At 35.2% G+C, this 24142-nt stretch overlaps 1 protein-coding gene across 2 annotated transcripts in view; it reads left to right on the top strand.

The window, feature by feature from the left end:
- Positions 1-24142, top strand: part of Olfm3 (olfactomedin 3) — a 44761-nt gene that overhangs the window by 8563 nt on the left and 12056 nt on the right. Inside the window, exons 3-5 of one of the 2 annotated variants that reach the window (XM_026409169.2) lie at positions 3996-4131; positions 10370-10525; positions 15171-15390. In XM_026409169.2, coding sequence (XP_026264954.1) covers positions 3996-4131; positions 10370-10525; positions 15171-15390 — 512 coding nt within the window. Of the gene's footprint in view, positions 1-3984; positions 4132-10369; positions 10526-15170; positions 15391-24142 lie in introns of both variants that reach the window. The other variant, XM_026409168.2, reaches the window with a different exon arrangement.

The raw sequence follows: 24142 nt of genomic DNA, 5'->3' as shown, positions 1-24142 counted from the left end.
ACCCCAGTTTTGCTGACTACTCCCTTTATGACCTTAAGAAAATTTCTTCCTGTCTCTATGTTACAGTTTCTTCAGCAGTAAAATGGGCAGGATAACATCAACTAGTCCTCAGGGGTATTAAGATATTTAAGGCAATAATAAGCATGAATTGCCAAAAATGGTTAGATTTACAAAAATTTCAATCTCACTATTACGTGAGTTTTATTTACCCTTGAATAATTGCTCTCATATGTTAAAATTGGAGCAGATCTTTTCTCATACGTATCCAAAAGAACATATAAGTATGTCCTTCCATCTGAGGTCTTGATTTTATTTTGCTTCTTTTTGTAATGTCAGCATGGGTGACCTAAAACAGAGCGTTCAAAATGTTCATAAAGCTTCCTCTATTTATTGCTGACCTCAACATAGAGGTCTCTATCAAAATCCACAGGACTGTCAGGAACTTGTCTTTTAAATTAGATTTTTCCTCTTTCAAGTTACCTTTTTCTTGCCAAAAAGGTAACTTTTTATAGTTCAGTTTCAAACTAACTGGAGTAGAGAAGGTCATGTCTCTTTTCAGTGATTCTTACAAGAAGACAATTGGAAGTACAAACAAGTCTTAAGACTCCACTTTTATTAAGCTGATACTTCAGGTAGGAAGCTAAATGAACATCAAACGTTATTCACCTTTCCCTCTAGCCTCATTCCAGAGAGCAACTGACACCCAACCCTGTAAGGATAAGCTCCACCAAGTTAGCCAAACACTTGGCAAGTGCATGTCAATATTAATGCTGCTGGGCTTAACAGTCAGTGTTTGCACTGCTTTTAAAATATTTTAATATTATAATTGGATGGCCCCTGCCCTTTATCCAAAAGCTAAATTTATTCTAGTGACAAGCCTTAATTTTATGACATATTTGAGGTTTGTATCTAATGCTAGGAGAAACTCACAGGGTCTCTGCCCAGGTAGTCAGGTCAAACCTTTAATTGTATCATTGAAACTACTCTGCTAATGTGCTTCTATCTGGAGATAATCTCTGGACTTCTAACACAAAAAGAATAATCCAATGATTTTTTTAAGATCTTATCTAATTCTAACACTATTTAATTCTAAGAATATCTTTCTATTCTAACTGGAAGTTCAGGCAAAAAATGCTAAGGGGAAAAATGGTGAGTAGGATATTAAAAAAGAGGTTATGTTAATGAGTCTGACCTCTTGGGAATAAAAGGCAGCATAGGAGACTTCTAGGAACTAAACATAAAGAAGTCAGAGGAGACTAATAAGATAGGTCAGGCAATATTGGTTTTTCATAATAGATCAAGGATAAAGATTATGATATCTTTGTGAGTTTCTTGAGTTTTTAGTTTAGGGCTTCCCCCATATTCCCCCATATTGTTTATATGAATGTATACATAGGAATTAAAAGCAGGACTCTGGAGATATACTGTCCATAAAGGAGGCCACATGTCGCTATCACTATAGAACCCTGAGAAGTGGCCAAGTCAAATTGAGATGTACCATAAGTGTAAGATATGCACTCAATTGAAAGACTTATTACAATATTTTTTTTTAAAAAAAGAGAATATGAATTATCTCATGAACAATTTTTATAAAATTACATGTTAAAATCATGACATTTTGGATCACTTGAGTTAAAATATGTTACTGAAATTTAGTTTCACTTGTTTCTTTTGACTTTTTAAAACGTAGTTACTGGAAAATTTTCAGTGACACATGTGGTTCTCATCATATTTCTCTTGTATAGTACCTCTCTGGAATGTGCCACCTGGCTTCACATCCTACTGCCACCACCTGCAGACTGTGTGTTCTCAGGAAAATTAACTTATTGCATTTTCTGTGAAATGGGAATAATAATATTTCTTGCTGATTTGACTGCTTCTTGGTCCGAATGGAAATGAGCTGTCCCCAGAAAGCAGCCTGACCTTGGATGATGCAGCATTCTTCAGCCAAGGGAATCCCCAAAGACTGAGTAACTGAGAAATGAGTCACTCCCAGCAGTTATAGAAATGAGTCCTGCACCAGGGCATCTATAATCACTTATGTGGTACAATGCTAGGAATTTTTTGAAAATATGATATTTGCATGGAACCTATGCACATCCTCTTATAGACTTCATTTATTTTTTGTAGTGCTGGGAATAGAACCCAGGGACTCACCCATGCTAGGCAAGTGCTTTACCATAGAGCCATATTCCCAGCTTAATGAGAGAAACTATTAGCAGAAAATTAAGAGCAACTACAAAAATGAATCTTCAAATTTGTTAATACAGACACTTTCAGATTACACAATTTCAAATACAGTCATTGTGACTTTCTTCCAGTGACATAATGAAAATAGGTTCATTGGTGGTCTCCTTGGGGGGAAGGGGTACCGAGGATTAAACGAAGGGAGTTGCACATGAACTCTCTACCACTGAGCATTCTACACCTCCAGCCCTTTTTATTTCATTTTGAGATAAGATCTTACTAATTTTACTCAGGCCAGCCTTGAACCTGTGATCCTCCTGCCTCAGCCTCCCGTAGCTGAGATTAAAGATATAGAACCCTGTCACTAGTAAATATCCTTTAGCAACCAGTATTCCATTTTCTTTTCTTTCCATGGATGTTTAAAAATTAAAAATTGTTTTTAACTCTGAATGAACCTAAATGTTTCTTTTAAAGTACAACCTCAGTACATTCCTTAAACTACAGGAGTTTTGATTTGGAATTAGGCTTAATTATGTTAGGCAAATCTTTAGTTAGAAAAATGATCATCAGTATGAACTAATTTATAGTTATTATTGATATTAATGTTTCTGGATGGCTGCATACTTAGTGTCTTAGTCTGGTTTCTGTTGTGGTAACAAAATACTTGAGGTTGGGTAATTCGTAACCATGCCTGATATTTACATTATTTGGCTCTTCTGATATTCTTGATAAATAATTAGACAAAAAGTAAAGACAGCTGTTTTTGTACTTGATGGAGTATATATAGAGTCGATAGAAAATATTCACATTTCTAATACCTGCTCATAGGCAGGTGAAAGGCAAATAACAATACTGTAAAATATACATTTAAATGCCCAAGGAATAGCACAGACTATTCTTCAAAATGGGTGGAAACCCCGAGGGCTGAATAAATTCATGGTTCATAAGAGAAGATACCAAACAGGAGGAACAACATAAGCAACGTCACACAAAGACATGAGGGGTCATGGAAGCTTAAACTTCATGCTCAGACTAGTCTGGCCACTGTGGAGTGTCCTGTTGGACTGGGCAGGAGGTTAAATGACAAACATGAGTAGGAGGCACACTGCAATAGAATGGGAATGCTACTGCTTTAGGCTAGAGAGGCAAGATGATAACTGCGTAAAGTTATTAGAAGATTAACTTGGAAGACTCTGCCCAGCAAAAGAAACAAAAGGAAATTTAAAAAAAAAAGAAAGAAAAAACCTCTCTAAACCCTCTGAGATCTTTGCAAAATGGTGTTGATTTATTTTACCCTATGTCATCATGTGATATCTTTCCCACTTTATCAATAATCAGGTCTTTAATGTGTGAGAAGTTCCTGAGGACAGGGCTTTGTTTCAGAATGTCATTTATTAATAATAATCAGAAAGAAATGCATTAGGAATTGCCATTTACTATTGAGAAGGCTGAGCTACCAGATCTAGTGCAGAAAGACAAGTCATACATGAGTAAGTGATTAGAGATGTTTCTAAAGTTTCATTAAAATGTCAAAATATGACAAAAGGCATTAGGAAATGGTGGGAGATCTGTAATAATATGGAAACTGAAGAAGACAGTCCTTTTAAAATGGATAAGGAAGATATAACTGAATGAGGCTGCATTGCGTGTGTGTACATTGCTTAATCTCTTGTCTTTAAAGGATGAAAACACAAACGTCTTCAAAACAAACGTTTTGCTTAAGATGCTGCAAACCCACTTTCTCTTTATCCTTTAACAGTAGTCTGTGTTTTGTGTGTTTGCTATTGGTTTTCTCAGACTCAGATTAGTCCCAAAGAAGGGTGGCAAGTGTACAGCTCAGCGCAGGATCCCGATGGGCGGTGCATTTGTACAGTGGTTGCTCCAGAGCAAAATCTATGTTCCCGGGATGCCAAAAGCCGGCAACTCCGCCAGCTCCTGGAAAAGGTAGGTGTCCTCTGTCCCCTATGCATATTTTAATTAAAATCTACCATTCTTTGAAAAGGAAAATGGTGAGGAAGATCCTTCTGATTTTTTTGTCGTTTCAAATCAGCTTTTTCTGCTTTTTGAAAGGGTTATCTCAAGCTTCCTTCTACACTGTTCTATTTCTATAACTTTTCACCATTCTGAACCTCTCATTCATAAGACAGGCTTTCTACCATGATGTCTTGATATCCTGTAAGTCTCTCTTTAAAGGGGGGTTTAAAAAAAGCAGCAGGAAGTCTTATCACTGTCAGAAATTCAGCCTTAACTCTCAGGATCACACTAGACTCTTTGAGCTCATACTTTGGGATTCCATTAACAATCTTGCAAGGAAGTTAAAATAATGGAATGCAATATGCAAGCTATCTGGAGAGATAATGAATAATTCTGAGTATTTATCATCATTCTCTAAGTCATTCCTTTGAACATTAAGCTCTTCAATTTCATTCAATACCATTCTCTCCATAATTTACTTAAACCGGATCCATAACAATCAAATGCAGAATGCCCTTGATTTATTCTCTTTTACAGATAAAAGTCAGCTCATGAAAGGTTATTTATGTTTAGTTAGGGAGAGAAAAAACCCAATGAATGGTTCTTTCAATTATCCCCATTCAGACTTTCACTGTGCTGGTCTCTGAATATAGTAGGACAGCTGGGGTGGTCAGAATGAGGCAAGGATGACAACATGTTTGAATTTCAAATATCATCAGGGATACTAAGATAGATTAGGTAATATGTGTTTTAGAGGATATCACGCTCACCAGTTCACTGCAATATCATTTCCATGGTCATGCACACATTTATGGCATTGAATAGGAACTGTTTTGACATAAAATTAAGAGAAGCTGGGGGGCGGGGAAAGGAACACATCTAGCTTAATAGTGTACAAATAAGGCTTCATTACTTCAAGGCAAGGTACAGTAACTTTCTTCCACCTGCCACGCAGTGATGATGAGCTAGCTCTGTGTACATCATTTCAAACTCTACCAATGTTCTAAATTTTAAGAAGACTTTTTTCATGTTTTTCACACAAAGCCTGGTTTGTTTCCCCTTCCCTTGAATTTGAAGCTAACATCACCTACTGACTCTGTCCTCTCAAGCCTCCTTTATGGACAAGATCCCATTCTCCCTGCTCCTTCAGTATCTGTCCCCAGACAAGAACATGTCATTTTTGTTGAAATTAATACCTAGGGAATGTGCCTCTTACTGGTTAGAAGTCATGACAAATAAATGACGATTATTTGGGGATATCGTTTTTCAATCTTGACTTTCTTTTTTCCTATGGAAAAAAATTGAATATTATATTTTATTTTGCTTGGGTAGCCAGAAAATAATGTTAGAAAACAATTTCATCTCAAATCTAACTTTGCTTTTCTATTAAATTAAACTTCCACTCAAATTACTGATAGTCTATCCCAATCTTTTCTTCTACACAGAAATTCGTTGTTTTTTTTTTTTTTTTTTTTCCCCCCCTTTCAAGCAAGCCCCCTCTCAATACTGGGGATCGAACCATGGGTTCTACCTTGTAGTCACACATCCAGCCCTTTTTATTTTTTGAGACAGGATCTTACCTAACAGGATCTTACCAAACTGGCCTCAGGCTCTCAATCTTCTTACCCCAGCCTTCTGAGTCACTGGGTTTACATGCATGCACTGTAGTGTGTGGCAGAAATATCTTCTTTCTACATCAACTATGCTGAGAAAGTTATGGTGCCTAAGAAAATGTTTCTCAGCATCTTACGTATTACTGTCATTCACTACAGCACTGCATGTACATAGTCACACATAGACTCAAACATTTCTTAAAAAATCCACTGAAAATTTTCAAATACAGTATGAATGTTGGAAAGTGAAAAATTCTCTCTACAGGTCCAAAGTGAAATGTATTTCAGAGATATGACAGAATTAGAAATTAGTGAAGGATGAATAAGGCAAGAGAGCAGGAGTGGGAGTTTGGTTGAAAACAGTCATGAAAATTAATGTAATCACGTCATCTAATAAGTAGTCCATCTGAAAGTTTTAAAGAAATTCTAGAAGATCATTGCTTTACTCATCAATAACTTAATGATACTCATGTCTTCACTTTATCAATAGCTAATGACAGAAATTAAATAAAATTGATTGACAAAATCAAAGTCACCACAAGCTAGATTGATTGAATTTACCATAAGGTAAGTTTTATGTCAAAAGAGGAGTACTTAATTGTGTGCACTATCCTACAATAGCCTGCAGAAGGGACAGAGCACTTGTTCGCTGCTATGATCCAAAGATGTCTGAAAAGAATATTATTTTTCAGACTGAGCCAGTCCTTTGCTGAACTCTCTTTTTCATTTATGGCTAAGAGCATGACCTTTAAGGAGCCTGTTCAGCCATTAACCAACAAGATGGATTTAGTCAACAAAAGTGAATTTTGATTAACAGATTAATGTTAATAGTAATAGTAACCATTATTGTTATGTTTTAGACTATAAGTTGATCTACTTCATTTACTTCTTACAGAAGAGGTAATTATTTTTTAAGTTTATAAAAAAGGAAACTGGTGATTTTTGAGGTTAAAAACTCAACCAGGAAACTGCTTTTTTTGTTTGTTTGTTTGTTTTTTGATCGGTTTCATTTTCTTAGCAGCACCCAGAATGCTACTGGTGGTCTACATACTTATTTAAGTGATGCCCTGTCAAGCATCATGTATATTACCGAATATTACTTTCATGATATTTTAGTTCTTAATATGCCAGGACCAAAATTGTTCACTTAAAAAAATATTCGTTAGTGATGAATTTTCTCTGTGAAGTTGAAGATGTCTGTAAAGTTGAAGATGTCTTGCTTATCTATGTCAGTATTTCCAAAAGTGTGAATTTTGGAATAGGATGTTGGCAACACCCTCACCAATAAAATCACTGAATATTACACTTCACCTTGAAGATTTCCAAAACATGATTTAACAATAAAGTTTCTGTGAAGTTCCACAATCAAAAGACTTGTTATTCTTAACTTAAGGCTTTCCATATATATTGATCCACAGAGTATTTTTTTTTTCAAGTGGCCTTGGTGCTAATTATGAATTAGAGTAAAAATGTTAGCTAATTTGCATTTTAGTTCAGAAAAGCTTCAGATATTTTATTTATTCAAAGAATCAAGATTTCAAAAGAATTATCTGTGAAAGGCTCAATGGGTTTGCCAAACTTTGTATAGAAGGTGTAAGTATAGAGACATGTACAGATAGTTAATACAAAACAACTTCAGAGACTAGCAAATGAAAAGGAAACCCAGCAGACCAGTCTCCTTTCTACAAGTGGACCAATGGGAATCTAGTGTCCTGTGTCATCAGAAAATTAATGCTCAGTGGGTCTTCATAACCAATAGGAAACTAATCCTGGGTACATCCCACAGGAAAAGGCAAAGACAACCAAATATGGTCCAACTAGACAGTTTCATCTCTAACCTCTGTCCCAAATGTAGCTCTTATACATGATTGTGCAGTACCAAAAGTTACAATCAAGTTTCAATAAAAACTCTCTCCATGCATTTTTCTCACCACACAAATTAAATTGAAAATTAACTTGATAAGGTGAGCTTGAGGTAAAATAAAAGACAGGCTATTTGAACCGTATTCAGGAAACCTTCGCTGTCCATCATTTTCTAATTGCATGTACTCTGCCTAAGTATACAGAATTCTTAGGAGGATGTGAGCTATACTAATGATGGGTATCTTCACAGACAAACGTCGTATTTAAATGGGTAGTCGGTTTCCTTACCACAAATGGCTTTCCTTTATTCATGCTTAACCATAAATGAAGTTAGAAAATTACTTTAAAAGCACTACATTTATCCGTGATGGGGTTGCCATGCTTTCACTGTTGTCTCAGTAATTTTGTGCTGCACTAAAAGAAAAAAAAAATTGAAGCTTTCTGAATGTAAGAATTACAGTGAATGAAGAGTGATTTTGTAGTTTAAGATACTGCTGTACCCTAACCAGTGGTGGGATCCGGGGGGACTGGGGGACTCTCCTTAAAATATGAAGATCCTAATTACTCATTATCACCATGGAAAACCCAAATTAATTTTGCTCAATAGATATCTATTTAGCACTTTTATTCTGTCTCTGGTTTTGTGAAACATCTTGGAAGTAAAAGATATGGGTAAAACACAGCTTCTAACCTCAGGGGACCACGGAGCAAGAGCCACTTTCTTGGCCGGGTCCCAGACTCACATTACACAGTTTTAATATAAGCCAGACTGTGATATGTCCTGAAGAGACAGGATTCATATAGGGCAAGACCATGAATCAAGACAGCAGAAGAGAGAGAGAAGGAAAATTGACTTGTCTGACATAGAAAAGCGGAAGAACCCAGACAGGGCAAGGCACAGAGTTCACTGCTTTTCCTGACCATAGTGGTTGTAAGGAAATGGATCAACCAGGGGCTTTTTACAGCAGGCTGGTGCACTGAGCTTTGCAACTATATCTAATGGCAAAAATATGTCTCTGAAAAATCACTCACTTGAAATTCACATATTTGTTAAAAAAATCACATTTTACTGATTAAATAATGCATATTCATTAAAAAATAAATGAATCCACATACAAATATATGAAACAAAGTAAAAATTGCTTAAAATCCTATCTCTTTTTTTGTGCCCATAATTTCATATATTCATTTTTGCAAACAAAACCTATAATTCTATGGCAATGGACTTATATCTGTATTATGTACATATATGTGTAACCAGAGTTCTTTGTATTTATTGTCTTTCCTTTCCCCAAATAATTAATATTAATAACCTAACATATTTTCTTCTAATCCTTCTATATGTTTCTTTATGATTTTTTTTCCTTATATAGCCTATTTTCTTTTATACACCTATTCGATTTAGAATAAATGGATCAAATTATGTGAAGATCTGTACCTTTGCTTTTCTCATGGAAATGCCTCTCGGATGAGTAGTGAGCAGTGCTTCTCAAGCTTTAGAGATGCACTTGGGAATTTTGAGAAAATGCAGATTCTAACTCAGTAGCTCTAGGATAGGCCTCAAGGTTCTGCATATAGGTCGAGCTCCCAGGTGATGCCAAAGTTGTAGTTCTGAAGACGATGCTCTTGAGTAAGATGTGTGTAGAGACCTACTGTATTCTTTATAATATAGCTCATCCATTTTCTATTTCTCAGTTCACTTTAAAGCTTCCTACGATTTGAAGCTTTTCCTTTGTTTTCAGGTTTTTGCTGCTACTAAAATTAGGGCAGCCTTTCTCCCTCCTCACTTCTGCATGCTTTGTGGTTCACTAGAACCCGGAACTCCTTGAACCTGAGATGGTGCCATCAGATTATCATGCATTTACTACTTGTCCACCAAGCAATTGATGTGGTTGCTATTTTCCAGGTCCCTTAAGCAGTATGTTAACCAATTTAGAAGGTGTCCAGGACTGCTACCAATTGTCTGGTCAATTCAGTCTCACCCCTGGGAGTACTTCAGATCCATCAGAAGTAATTGTACTGGAATGACTGTATTTAAGGTCTATTAGAAACTTGAGTACCATCCATAATTGCTAAGCATCTCTAATATTTAAGAAGTCAGAATTAATACAGAAATACCTTTTATTTATTTATTTATTTATTTATTTATTTATTTATTTTGGTACTGGGGATTGAACTCAGGGGCACTTAACCACTGAGCCAAATCCTCAGTTCTTTCTATTTATTTATTTATTTATTTATTTATTTATTTATTTATTTTAAGACAGGATCTTACTAAGTGGCTTAGGGCCTAAGTTGCTGAGGCTGGCTTGTAACTTGTGATCCTCTTGCCTCAGCCTCCCAAATCACTGGGATTAAAATCATGTGCCACTGCATCTAGCCAGAAACAACTTATTTTCCATATATTAGGTTGGGCTGTTAAAAGCTTATAAAAACCACAATTCAATTTTAAAATTTATTTTCTAATATATTAAATACTCATTTATATTCAGTCATTTCTAATACAAAAATGTGCATTTCTTTTACATACTTCCTAGTTATAATTTTCTCTTACTGGATTCTTTGAATTTTTTTTCATGGAGGATGGTCTTTCTGAAAATTTGACATGTGGAAACACCATTATGAGCTTGACACTTCCAGTTCTTTAGGTTAATGTTGTTTGGGGTAGTTGGGTAGTGATTGTATATACTTACAAACAGACAATAATGTTCACCAATATTTTTGTTCAACAGGTTCAGAATATGTCACAGTCTATTGAAGTCTTAAACTTGAGAACTCAGAGAGATTTCCAATATGTTTTAAAAATGGAAACCCAAATGAAAGGCCTGAAGGCCAAGTTTCGGCAGATTGAAGATGATCGGAAGACACTAATGACCAAGCATTTTCAAGTAGGTTTGACTTCTGCAATCTTGTCAATCCAAAGGAGACACTGAGTGCCATAGACAGCCAGCGTGGCACTCAGCTAGAAATAATTGTGTGCTAGGCCACAGGTGCAAGGTTAAAGATTTACTGGGGACGTCAATCATCTCTTCACTAAAACTGACCATTAGCTGGTATAAATAAAAGTCCCATTCTTCTTGAGCTAGGGGGAGTTTCTGGGTAGATTTACAGGCACTTCAATAGCTAAGGTAAGGAGAAAGTCTAAAGAAAATCAATAAATTATCAGAATTTTTCTGACGATTTTAATGCCTTGCTAATATGAGGAAAAATATAAAGGAGATAAATTATAAAACCATTCATTCAAACCAGCATATTAAAAGAGAATTGTTTTATACAAAGTCTTTTTTTACTATTATTTATTTTTTTAGATTTTTTACTGACCATTACCTAGGAACACTGAAAAGGGAAAAGGAGTGTTTTAAGCATTAAATTAAAAAACAAAGTGGATCTGATAAAGCCATTTGAGCCTATATGAAAAATAAGTAATCTACCTTATGAAAGCATAGCATAAAAGTTTATACAACACATTGTGGTTGCCCAGGTAACAGCTTTAATTTTTCTTACACATTAGAAAGTGAGATTCACTGACAATGCTAGGAGGGTAGAACTGAGTTCCAGCACCTGGTCAAAGAAAGAACAGTGGGGAATTAGCCAGGGACATACAACAGGGTCCCTGCAGAGCACATTTTCATGTGGCAGAAATTGTCATGATCTGGAATTTCCTCCTGAGATTTTATAAGGAAAGGTGTAGATGATACAAGTTTTACACTGAGCCAATTTTAAGTCACAACAGACAGAAAGGAGGTCAAGTAAATTGAGGTTATTGACAGTTGAAACCAAAGTGAAGAACTGTGGGATTTGCTTTGAAGAAATAAGCAAACTCAGAAGATTAAAAACTTAGAACAAGTTCAAACAAGACCTAGGGGATAAAATAAATTTAAAGATTATAAGAAATAAAAGTCTGAACTGGATGAATAGAGAATTTATGAGAACTGGTCAATAGAAGAATATAAGCCTAAGCAGCAAAAGAATAAAATTTAACCCTAATTTATTGATCACACACACTGTGCAAGGTAGTGCTGGATTCTGTGTTGGGTGTGTAATCCATGGTCCCTCTTCAATGAAAGATAGCTGAGAGTCAAGTGAAATTGATGGTTAACAGAGCCATAAGCATCACTTTAGAGCACAAGGGAAAAGTGGATGATTTTGTTCAGAGAAGATCTGGGGAAGAGTTATAAGATTTGGCAGTATTCAAGAAAGCAGTTGTAGAAATGACACTACCCCTACCCCAAGACAAAAAAAAAATCTTAAATTATAAAGGGAATCAAGAATATCAAATGATTTACAATTTCAACTTTTGACGCTCAGAGTTAGGATATGCATAGTAGAACAATAATGGGAATCCAAAGCTGGGGTCATTAACAAAGTAGGAAATGGTAAGCTGGTGCTTCAGGTGCAGAGGGCACAGTTCCAGAAAGGAGCAGCACACAGAAGAGGAGGAGCTCAGGTTGTCTGGTACAGATGGAGATGCAGTGAGAATTCTGTGAATCCAAGGGACAATGTAAGGTATCTGGGTTGACAAAACTGGGGGTGCATGAGAAAGCACGTTATATCTTTGGCGAGAAGACTGGGAACAAAGGAGCAAAGCTGAGGGAAATTCATAGAACTAATTTTCTTAGCATATAATTTGCCTAGCAGCAACCAGGCTGCCAATAGAAATAGTTAATTTTCAGGAGCATCACGCGATATAATGACTTGTATTTTTTTGTTTGTATAAACCACACATATGCTGAAATTAAATTTCAAAATCCCAATAGCAGTATTAATAACAGCAATACTTGTTTTTCTGAACAATTATACAATTCAAGACACAGTTGAGAGCATGTAAAATATATTAATTAATTTAGTCCTCACAAAAATCCTGAAAAGTAATCACTATTTTTGTTCCCATCTGGTTATATTGTATAAAGAAGTTGAGTAATTTTTTCAGGGTCATATATCAGAATAAAGATTTGAACTGACAAAGTCCAGGTTCATGGCTCTTACTGCTAATAGTAAAGTACCTCTTCAAGTAAACTTGAGCTGTCTAAATTGAAAATCACAATAATAATTAAGTGTTCAACATGCTTGTTGAATTTATTCAGGAAGTCCCACTGTGAGTCAGATTTTGCCTTAGGTGTTGAGGTACCATATTTAAGAAGAAGAAATGGAATGTTCCAAAATCAAGACTAACTTTGAAAAATATCTTTAAAAAAAAACCTTCTCTGATGCACCACTTTCATCTTATCAAAACTCCTAGGTTGATTTTTCCTTCTGTGGTCTTCTGGATGAAAAGTTTGAGTTAGCCATCAAACATGACATTATCATTCCTGTAGGACAAGATTGTTGTTTAGCAAGATATTCTGTTACTGTGAGAGAAACATATTAGAAAGTGAAATTTGAGATGGGATTAGCAAACATAGATCAGGGGTACTATAATTTAATCTTTTATATATTTGATATGTGCATTGGTTGGACACTCTACTGCTTTCTGATAAATTTCCAGAGTTTCAAAGTTGATTGCAAAAATCTAATGATAAAGTTTTGAAAATATAAAAATACTTATTTAATTCAGGAGGGAATAAAAGCCACCACAATTTTAACATTGAATTGCTCTCTTTTAAATATGCCCATGGTAAGATGTAAAACCTGATTGTAATAGTTTTTATAATATGCAGCAAATAGTACCAACAGAACTCTTATCATTAAAAGCCTAATAAAACAATTGTATCTCCCTTTAGGGTTGCCACAAAACGTTTGAACTAATAAGTTTATTTCAAAATGATCCACTAAAATGAGAAAAGCCATGATTCTGCTTCTTGACTGTAATATTTATGCATTTTTCTCATTACTAAGATTCTCTACCCTCCCACTTAGCATGTACATGTACACAAATCAAAGATTTCTGAATTTATAGAACAAGTAGAAATTTCTACACAAGAAACATAAGCCCATAAATCAGGGAAGCAATGGGAGCTCCTGCTATTTCAATGCACTTATAATAGTGACATTTGTAAATTATTTTAAAATACAATTTTAGCTTCTTAGTATACAATATAGTTTCTGACCAGTCCTGATGTATTATTTTCAAACAATCATGAATGGGACCTCTTTTTACAAATTATATCATCTGCAATAAATTCACAATTGAATTAAACTCCTGAAATATTTTTGTTGACTACTACCACCAAGTTAAAGGGAAAAAGTTAAGGTGGCACATCTAGAAATTTCAGGTGAAATTACCGACCTGTGATGCCTAGGCATAAGAGACACTGCTTTGACAATATACTTCTTGTTCTGTTGTTAAAAACCAATGCTTAAAACTGGTTCTGATGGCATCCACTTGTAGTTCCAGCTATTCCAGTGGCTAAAGTGGGGGTGGGGAGGGGAGTGCTTAAGTCCATGAGTTCGAGACCAGCCTGGGCGACACAGTAAGACTCTGCTTCCACAAAGATAAATGAAAAACCTCAACTTAAGTTTTAAACAACTTACTGGGCTTGTTGGCACATGCCTATAATCCCAGCTACCTTGGGAGGCTGATACAGGAGAATTGCAAATTTGAGGCCAACCTCAACAACTTAGTAAGTCCCCAAAATAAAAAATAGGGCTGGTGATATAACTCAGCCGTAGATGCAGGTATGGTATCTGTTTGTGAAAGAGAGGAAAAAGATTCTAACAGCTCTGAAACTTCCTTGTCTGTTACATAAATTATGTACCGTGGTCCCTTAAAGAGTTAATGACTTCACGGGTAGGCAATTCTACCTTACATGAAGACCTCTAAATTATCTGTGCTAAGACAAATGGAGTCACAGAATAGGCAATAATTCAAAATGGTAAATAGCAACCTACATTTCTTTGAGCTTTGGGAAGCTTTGCATGATTTATTATACTTGCTGAACTTACCTTCCTAATGAAGTGGTACTAAGATGGATATTAAAATGAGCTAGGAATACCTGAGAACAATGGAAGGATGAACGAATAAATGGTCATGATTAGAAAAAAATCTAAGTGTGAGGAAAAAGTTGATCCTGAATTCAAAATTTCCTGTGTCTTCCTACATCATGGATACTAAGTAGGTAGATAATTAATCTAAAATAAGTTTAGTAATAAGATATTTGACTGATAATTTCCTTCAAACTTCATGCATAATTAGAGAATGGATCCTGTTCCTGTTTGTTAATCAGATGATGCATTGTTACTTTATAAAATGCTACCAGAGAGCGAGATAACACAAAACCCATAATTGCTACCTTAGGAAGTTTTTTTTTTTTCTAATTATGATAAGTATCAATTTGTTTTGTAGAAGAGCATGTAACCATTTAAAGAGCAGTTGTTGTGCAAGATAATGTTGTGCAAGAGAAATGCAAGATAAGTGGATTTATTACTAATGATCATGGAGCCAATTAGGTTTTCAGAAAATACCTAATTTCAAGCAGAAATCATTAAGGAATTTTGAAGCTGTTTTAATAATCTCCTTTATGTTTCATAATAAAAAGACTGGAGCTGCTTGATCTGCTTTAAACAATTCTCAGGAACAATTGCTGCTTCCCACAGGAGTTGAAAGAGAAGATGGATGAGCTCCTGCCCTTGATTCCTGTGCTGGAGCAGTACAAAACAGATGCCAAGCTCATCACTCAGTTCAAGGAGGAAATTCGGAATCTGTCTGCTGTCCTCACCGGGATCCAGGAAGAAATCGGTGCCTATGACTATGAGGAACTACATCAGAGGGTGCTCAACTTGGAAACCAGACTTCGTGACTGCATGAAAAAGCTGAGTGAGTGTTACACTTGGATTTTTCTAAGTTGTATTTTGAAGTAGTTTTAAAACACTTCCTCTTTGTGTTTTTCAGATAATCATAGAATACCTAATTATAGGAAAACCAGTGACTGCTTTTAGGTGTCCCTTAATGCCTTAAGCATTCCCAGGTACTCAGGTCTTCTGATTTTAGGGCACCGTGTTACCATTTGTGGCTTGAAATAATTAGTCTGGCAAATGCAGTCAACTCCATTGGCTACACTAGTGGAGATAAGTTTTGTTTTATTTTATAAATATGATAGTCAATCATTACTTGGCTAGAGGGAGGGGAAGAATTTCTGGTAGTGGAGAAAGTATAGATTGGCAAGAAGGAAAGCGCTCTGGAAATAAATGTGAAACAGAAAAAAATAAAAACAAAATGAAACAATTCCTCCAATAGGCAGAATTACCCACTACTTCGCTGATCTAATAAAAATAAATAAATAAATAAAAAGGAAGCACCTACTTCCGTAGATAGTACCACTCCTCAAGGATCAAGCATGTGGGGATCAAGCATGTGGCATGGGTTATGGACTCTCATTCTTGCCTCTTAAAATGTATGGTTCTGTCTGCTCTGGGTTTACAATTTTCCCCTTGCATTCATGAGGTAGTTGTTTCATTGAATTCATCATGGGACAAGTCTGCGACTTGAATGCAATGTTAACACGTGGTCATGAATTGCATGGGAGGGGTTGTGAGTCCATTTAGAATTAGGGTTTAGGTGTTGATTTGATGTGACATGACAGGGAAGGTAACTCAGTAACCAGTGTGCTCTCAATAACCAGTGTTTCTAGAATAGAACTAAGTGGGGAAGAGAAGGAAAACACTTAAAAAAATTACTTTCTGGTAAAAAAGACTTCAGTGAATAAATATTTAAAATAAAAGTTACATGATTTATAAAAACACATTGAGGATAATTTTGCAAAGTGCTTTGAATGATGAAAAAAAAAAGGTAAAATACAAAATGTAGCATTCAGTTATCACAGTCTCAAAAAAATGTAGGGAATCTCCACATCGAAGGCCACACATTAGTCATCCCAGGATTTCTAAGAAAATATAACAAAACTAATCACAAGAAAATAAGGTAAACCTGAAGCCCATGCACAGGAATCCTCAGCCCTTAGTTTCCCATTGGCCCATGTCCAGTTGTACATCTATTGCTGCCAAAAGCCAACTGCAATGATTTCATGACTCTGGTTCTTGCTCTCACTAATCCATTGTCCATACTATTGACAAAAGGATTTTCTGAAGTTCAAATGTGAAATTATTTTGCTCTGCTAAAAACCTCCCATGGATTCCTTGTTTCTGGCACAGGGTCCAGGGCTTTTGAGGCCCCTCCAGTGTGGTCCTCCCTCCTTTTCTAGATTTAGGTTTGGCCACTTATACCCTAGCACACTGTATCCTGGTCACATGGGCCTTATACTCTGTGCATTCCTGCTCCCGAAGTACTCTTTCCCCTCTGAGCCTTTCTCTGTCACTCCCATCTGTGATAAACCCCTATTTATTTCTTCAGGTTTGAATGTATCATGTTGCAGAATCTGTCATTGTCTTCCCATCTGTCCCTGCTAGGCACTCCCAGACCCTTATATTTCACTAAAAATTATGCTCTCCTTAAAAAAAAAATTAATTTGTTTTTTTTAGATATATATGACAATAGAGTGTATTTTGACATATTATATATACATCGAATTAGAATGTTAAAGTTGTATTTTCTATGTTTTATTATTATCATATGTGTAATTAATGTTCTGGTAGACTTTTGTTCTGAGAGAACATCAACAATGATATCATATTCACTCTGCATGTATGTTCCAAGGCCTGGAAAATTTCCTGGCAAAGAAAAATTAATACATATCTGCTGAAAAAATTAATTCTTTAAGACATCATAGGAATCATTCCTAAATTTTTATATAGATTATTAGCTATTTCAAGTGGCAAAGAATGATTTAGTTTACTTGTTAATTTAAGAAAAGTTTCCTTTTAACCACGATAGTTAAATCAAAATAGCATAGGTGTGATTAAGACTAAACCAGAGAAAATTTATCTATTTGATGTAACTCTTAAATCTCTCTTCTATTTGCTGTGGTTTTATAATTCAAATTGTAAAGTCTATGGTTAATATTCAATAGGTAAACATTGCTGATTTGATGTAACTATTAAATCTCTCTTCTATATGCTGTGGTTTTATAATTCAAATTTTAATGTCTATGGTTAATATGCAATAGGCAAACATTGCTGACATAAAGAAACTCTACTGTTATATTCTATTCTTTTTAAATGAAGAAATAACTTGAGTCCAATGCCTTAGTAGTTAGCTAGCTTATCAGATGATTTCTCCATCAAGTAAGATAAGAAAATCTCAGCCTGGCTTGGTGGCACAAGCTTGGAATCCCAGTGACTCAGGAGGCTGAGGCAGGAGAATTGCAAGTTTGAGGCCAGCCTCAGCAAATTAGGGAGGCCCTAAGCAACTTAGTGAATCCTTGCATCAAAATAAAAAATAAAAAGGGCTGGGGATGTGGCTCAGTGGTTAAGTGCCCCTAGGTTCAGTCCCCAGTACAAAAAAATAAACACCTCAAACCAAGAATAACTTAGTGTCACTTTAAGAGGTTACAAAGAAGTATCCAAATACATATTTTAACAGGTAATAAAGAATATGATTAAGGAAATTCTGCTAAATAACAGCATCAGGGCTGGTGTCTGAGCTTTTTCTTGTTTTCAAAGAGGCCCCTTTGTTATTAAAAAAAAAAAAAAATCAGACCCTGAGAAGCTATTCACTCTTTTGTCCATAGCATCTTACAATGAACCTAAGCACAGAGGCATTGCATGCGAGACCAGGCACCTGCCAAGTACAAATAGCTTTTCCTAAAGCCACGACAGGCAACAAAATTGTGCTAGCTAATAACCCCTTGCATCCTGAATATGTCAGTTATGTTTTTGAATAAGTAACAAGGAAAATTTGGGATTTGCTCAACTTTAGAAATGAACATTACTTCTATATGTATTCTCTCTGAATATACTGAGCTGGAAGTCATCTCTATTACAGATAATCCCACACACCCCTCACTCTTTCATAACACACAATTTGTTTGTTTCTTTTTTTTGTTGTTGGTGGTGCTTTATTTTATCTTTCCACAATTTTTAAAAATTGTATTTGTTCTTTTTAGATAGACATGGCAATAGAGTATATTTTGATACATTTATACAAACATGGAGTATATCTCATTCTAATTACAACAATTTGTTTCTTTCAATTCACTTATAATTCTGTATGCTTTATATCCTTCAATAGTGAAAATGACATTTAAGACAAAGAAGCTTAATCTAAGTAGAGTAAAATCCATCTTTCTTATTCTTACTGAACTATGATAATATTTCTATGGTGTCTCTAAGCCTTAGAATTTGTTCATACATACATACACATTATTAGCTATTTATGACATTATATATATATATATAATCATACATCATATTATTCATTTCTTCCACAGATGACAAGGTTTTAGACAATTGAATAACTGAATTTATTAATATTTTTATTATTTTATTTTACAATGCTGCAGATTAAACCCAGGGCCTACAATGATGGTTTTAACTAATCTAAAATAAAAATTCTAGCAGTCAATATAATAATGCAAATATCAAGCAATAATAAAATCAGTATTCAACTTTCTCATTTAATGAGATGATTGCTGTTTGAGTTGAGTTATAGATACCCAATGAAATATTGAAAATAGAGTAGTTTCTCAGAACCTGTGGGGAATTAGTTCCAGGATCCTCACATATACCCAAATCTGCAGATGCTCGAGTTCCTTATATAAAAAAAGCATAGTATTTGCACGTAACCTATGCACATCATTCCATATACTTTAAATCATCTCTAGACTACTTATAAAACCTAACAGAATGTTAATACTATGCAAACAGCTGTTATATTGAAGTTTAGGGAATAATGACCAAAAAAAAAATCTGTTCATTTTCAGTGTAGATGGAGTTTTTTTTTTTTTTTTTCCCCCAAGTACTTCTGATTTAAAGTTTGTTGAATATAAGGATGCAGAACCTGTGGATACAAAGGCCTGACTGTATTTCTTACATTTCTTGAAATCCTCTTGATTATCCACAGCCCAGCTACCTACTTACTTAACAAAGACACCCATACCACAGACAGAACACCTAACTCTTTTATGCTTTCTGTCTGAAGAACTGGGTAGTTTTGTCCATCCTTCCATATTTGTACCAAATAATCATTTATTGAATATCTCTGAGCAGAGAGGATTCTATCAATTAATTACAGTGAAGAAAACATTTCCAGAGTCATAGAGTCCCATAAAAATGAATAAATTCATATTTCCCATTAAAAGAGAAGTTAAAAGAGGGTATCTAACTTCAGTTAAAAGAGGATATCTCAAGATATATATGTGTGTGTGTGTGTGTGTGTGTGTGTATGCCTCTCAACACACACAGCCAATTAGCAGAGGGTAGAAATGTATTTTGAGAGAGAGAATAAAATTGCAACATTGAAGCATGCATATATATATATGATATATATGTATATACACACACATATATATGAGAAAGATACATATGTGTGTGTATATATACATAAATAATTTTTACTGTGGCATTAGATTACAATTTGATTAAAACTCTACGTATCTTTACATTTCCGGTCAATTGATAATAGGTTGGATCAATTCATCTGTAAGAATCCTTCTAACTCCATGTCCATTATTTTATAAATGTCCAAATATCAACAAAGGACTTGAGAGAGAGAACAAATATTAATTAACATCAGGACCATTAACAGAAAGTATAGGAAAAAGTTTTGTTTTTTTTTAAAGATATCAAGGGTTCTAAAAGAATTAAAGTATCGTTGCTATGCAGCTGAGATCTAGAGTGAGACATTGGATAATTATAGTATCAGCAGTGTAGTAACAAGAGCAAGAAGGCTCATTCATCAATGGCATCTTCACTCTTCACAGAAGCCTCTCAACCCCCGCAGCCAATTAGCAGAGGGTAGAAATGTATTGAGAGAGAGAATAAAATTGCAACATTGATGCATGCCTTTCCCCTCACTTTTTCAGTAGATTTTCTTTCAAGTAAAATGCCATAGGGTCCATCACATGAATTTTAAGAGGCTAAAAAACCACACTAGCTTCCTTGCCTTCAAGGTCTGAGTTATTTCCAGATAGTAAATAAGGCACTGTGGGAATCACAAGTCATTGAGACCACCAGGGCACCATTTAGTTTATTTCTAACAGAGAATTAAAGGTTGGGAGAAAATAGAAATGAAAAAAAAAAAATGCTTCAACAGCAATGCACCCTGGTGGCCTGAGTGAGGTGCAGAAATGTTCTTTCCTAAGTACTTATTTTCCTCCTATGAGAGACTGAATAGAACAAAGTCCCCTGTGCTTAATTAAATCATATCACATTCCTAGACATGAGGAATATAATTACATGCATGTGAGAATTTGACTGAAAAAGCATGGTTAAAGCTCTTACACACCCCCTGAGACCACCAATAGATATTTAATGTAGTTTATAATCAGACTTTTCAAATTTCCAGTCCTCTGCCCCCATTCTGTTACTTCTATTTTAGGGCAATGATTTGGTGCCATCTAGTGAAGCACTGATTGTATCTTTCTATTTAAACAACAGTTTGAGATTTCACATTTAACAGACATACCAGTAACATTAGAAACAAGGTCACAGTGAAAAACTTGGCTTACTGTGTTTGCTACACGGATGCCCAGATAGTTTTTAAAATAGGTAAACAAATTTTCTGTGGGCCAATGATCTTCTATGTACATCCAACAAATACTTTTGGACTTTGCTAGGTGTTTTCAGATCCAAAGATGAACAGAAGACCATCTCCATCTAGTGGGGACGAGAACCTAAATAAACAGCTAGGGCAACACCAGGGGGCTGCTGCTTGACTCTGTGCCAGCTGTTTTACATGTGCTTGTTCTAACCTCAGAAAGAACTCTGGTTTAGGCATTAGCATTGACAGCTTAAGGAAAACACACGCTCAGAAAATTTATGTTAGAAATTAGAATTTATAACTTGCAAAGACACACAGACAAATTCCTTTTCCACCCATGATGTCTTTTATGGGAAATTCTGTAGATACCTTAATAAGTTCAGTTTAATGATGGAGTCACCATCCACCTAATTGTGGCAAAGAAAAAAAAAATGCCAAAAGTCATTCTTGATTCTCCTGGGTTCTCATTCCCCTCTGCAGTCACAACCTCGTTTACGCCCTTCTCACCTGTCTCTGAAAACCGTCTTATGTCTGTTTTTCCACTTCCACTGCCCTGATGCGAAGCATCATTCTTCTTTTCTCAACTGGATCACTTGGTTTAGCTGAAGGGAGGCCCTCTCTGCCACACTGAATATTTAGTGTAATCTTTCTCAAATATAAATGTAGTCAAATTACACCCATATTTAAAGGATTTGCTTTTAAAACTGAATCCAGATTCCTTTGCATGGTTTGTCTTGATGAAATGTGTCGACCTGCGTCTCCGGCCCTCTCCAACTTCTCACCAGCCACTCAGCGTGGCTTCAGCCATTCCCATGTGTCAGTTCTTCAATCATACATATTTTCATTTTCCTGAACATTGGACTTTCTCTCCATTTTCATGGAACATTTTCCCTCCTCCCTTTACCTATCTAAATTCTAATTATTTTTCCTCTTACACACACACACACACACACACACACACACACACATACATGACACCAATTCTTCTGAGGAGCTTTCACTGATTGTTCTCTAAGGTTGGTCTTCCCTGGAATGGTCTCCCAGAGACTTCTACCCCACTCTGACAAGGCACTTACATTCTACAAGAAATATTTTACAAACACCCCCCCCCTTTTTTTTTTTTTAAGTTTTACACCCTTGTAAGCATATTGGGCACTCAGAGGTCAGGGTCTATCCTTGCTGAATCCTTGGGGACTCTAACACTCCACCTGAAACACAGTAGGCAGAAATTAAAGTCTGCAAAGTGTTTAAGAGCAAATTTAATTTTAAAATATACAGTTTGAAGTTGCTTTCAAAAAAAATCAGCTCATGTCAACTATAAAACATCATTATACCTTTTACAAAACCAAAAAGCTTTTGGGAAAGATGATAACAAAAGCACAGCATTTTTTCACCTCTGTGTTTGCTGTCCTCTGCTCCATCCCTTATGGCAATGAGGAATTGCTTTCCAAAACTCCAGGTATTTTGCTCTATCTAGCACTTAAAGCAAGACACACTGAAAGTCTCACTGAAAGCAGGAATAAAAGCAAAGTCAAACTATTGTGCTTGTGTTGGAGATGAGTGAGAATTAATTCACATGCAATAGGGGTACTTGATAAGAATATTTCTTCAAGTAAATTGAGGAGGACTTCAAACAAGTCATGTACCAAAGACAGTCCTACTCAACCCCAACCTACTAGGTCCTACTCAACCCCAAATTCTAAACTGTAGCATAGAATAGGACTTTATCCTGTGTCCATGCACTTGATGATTTTTTTTTTCTTTTAAAACTGAAACCCTAGTTATTTTAACCACACTTTGAGTAAATTGCAAATTTCACCATAAACTATTAATCTTCCTTTTTTAATGTCCTAAATATTTGTAGATTACAAATAAGTTTTTTTTTTAAAGAGAGAGGAGAGGGGGAGAGAGAGAGAGAGAGAGAGAGAGAGAGAGAGAGAGAGAGAGAGAGAGAGAGAGAGAGAATTTATTTATTTATTTATTTTAGTTCTCGGCGGACACAACATCTTTGTTTGTATGTGGTGCTGAGGATTGAACCCGGGCCGCACGCATGCCAGGCGAGCACACTACCGCTTGAGCCACATCCCCAGCCCCTACAAATAAGTTTTAAATGCTTTAAGGATATAATTTTGTATTTCCAGACACAAACATGAATTTCCAAATTATTTGGGATTTCATAACACAATTGTCCATTATGTTTTGATATTTAGTAAGCTTTTCCTTAAAGATATAAGTTTTATCCCAGAAAAGATAAAAGGAAGAGTTGAGGTTGAGTCAATATTGTGAGAAATAAAGCTTGATTTTAATTTCTGATTTTCTTATCCTAAGTTCCTAAAATGGAGAATCACAGATTAAATACTGTGAATGTTTTATTTTTGAGGCAATATTTTAAATAAGCAAAAGGATAAAATTGTGTTAATTTTGGAAAAAGTGAGTTATTTAGACATATTCATATTATTCTTGATCTCATTTATCAAAAACCCACTGGAAAATCATTCTAATGCTCTGTTTATTCTTATCCTCATGTTTTTCTCAACAGTGTAGTTGGTAAGTCTAGACACACAAATAAAAATATAAATGATATAAATGGATTTTATAGTATGCCAAGATATATGGTAGAGACAAACTTATTTTAAATAGCTTTAATGGACTTTAAAAATCAAATAATACCCTTTCATGCTGCATGAGTTCTCCAATGGTCATAAGTAGAAATACAGAAACCATTCTGTCCATAAAACATATTTATTACTCTACTAAATTACTTATATGGGCACAGCCTTAGGATTAAATCCTGAAGTTGTTAATCTAGGATATTTTATTTACATATTAAAGAAAAAAACAAAGGAGAGGACAGATGGTTTTTATGCTTCATTGGTCTAAACAACTGATCTTCCAGATGAATCCCAAATGGTATCTTTTCCTCAGCTACTGATTGATAAATATGGATTGTAACATCATAAAAAATGCAATATAT

This window comes from Urocitellus parryii, chromosome 11 (genome assembly GCF_045843805.1).
Source record: "Urocitellus parryii isolate mUroPar1 chromosome 11, mUroPar1.hap1, whole genome shotgun sequence".
NCBI lineage: Eukaryota > Metazoa > Chordata > Mammalia > Rodentia > Sciuridae > Urocitellus > Urocitellus parryii.
Note: the sequence above shows the minus strand (reverse complement) of the source record. Positions and strands in the feature narration are given on the sequence as shown.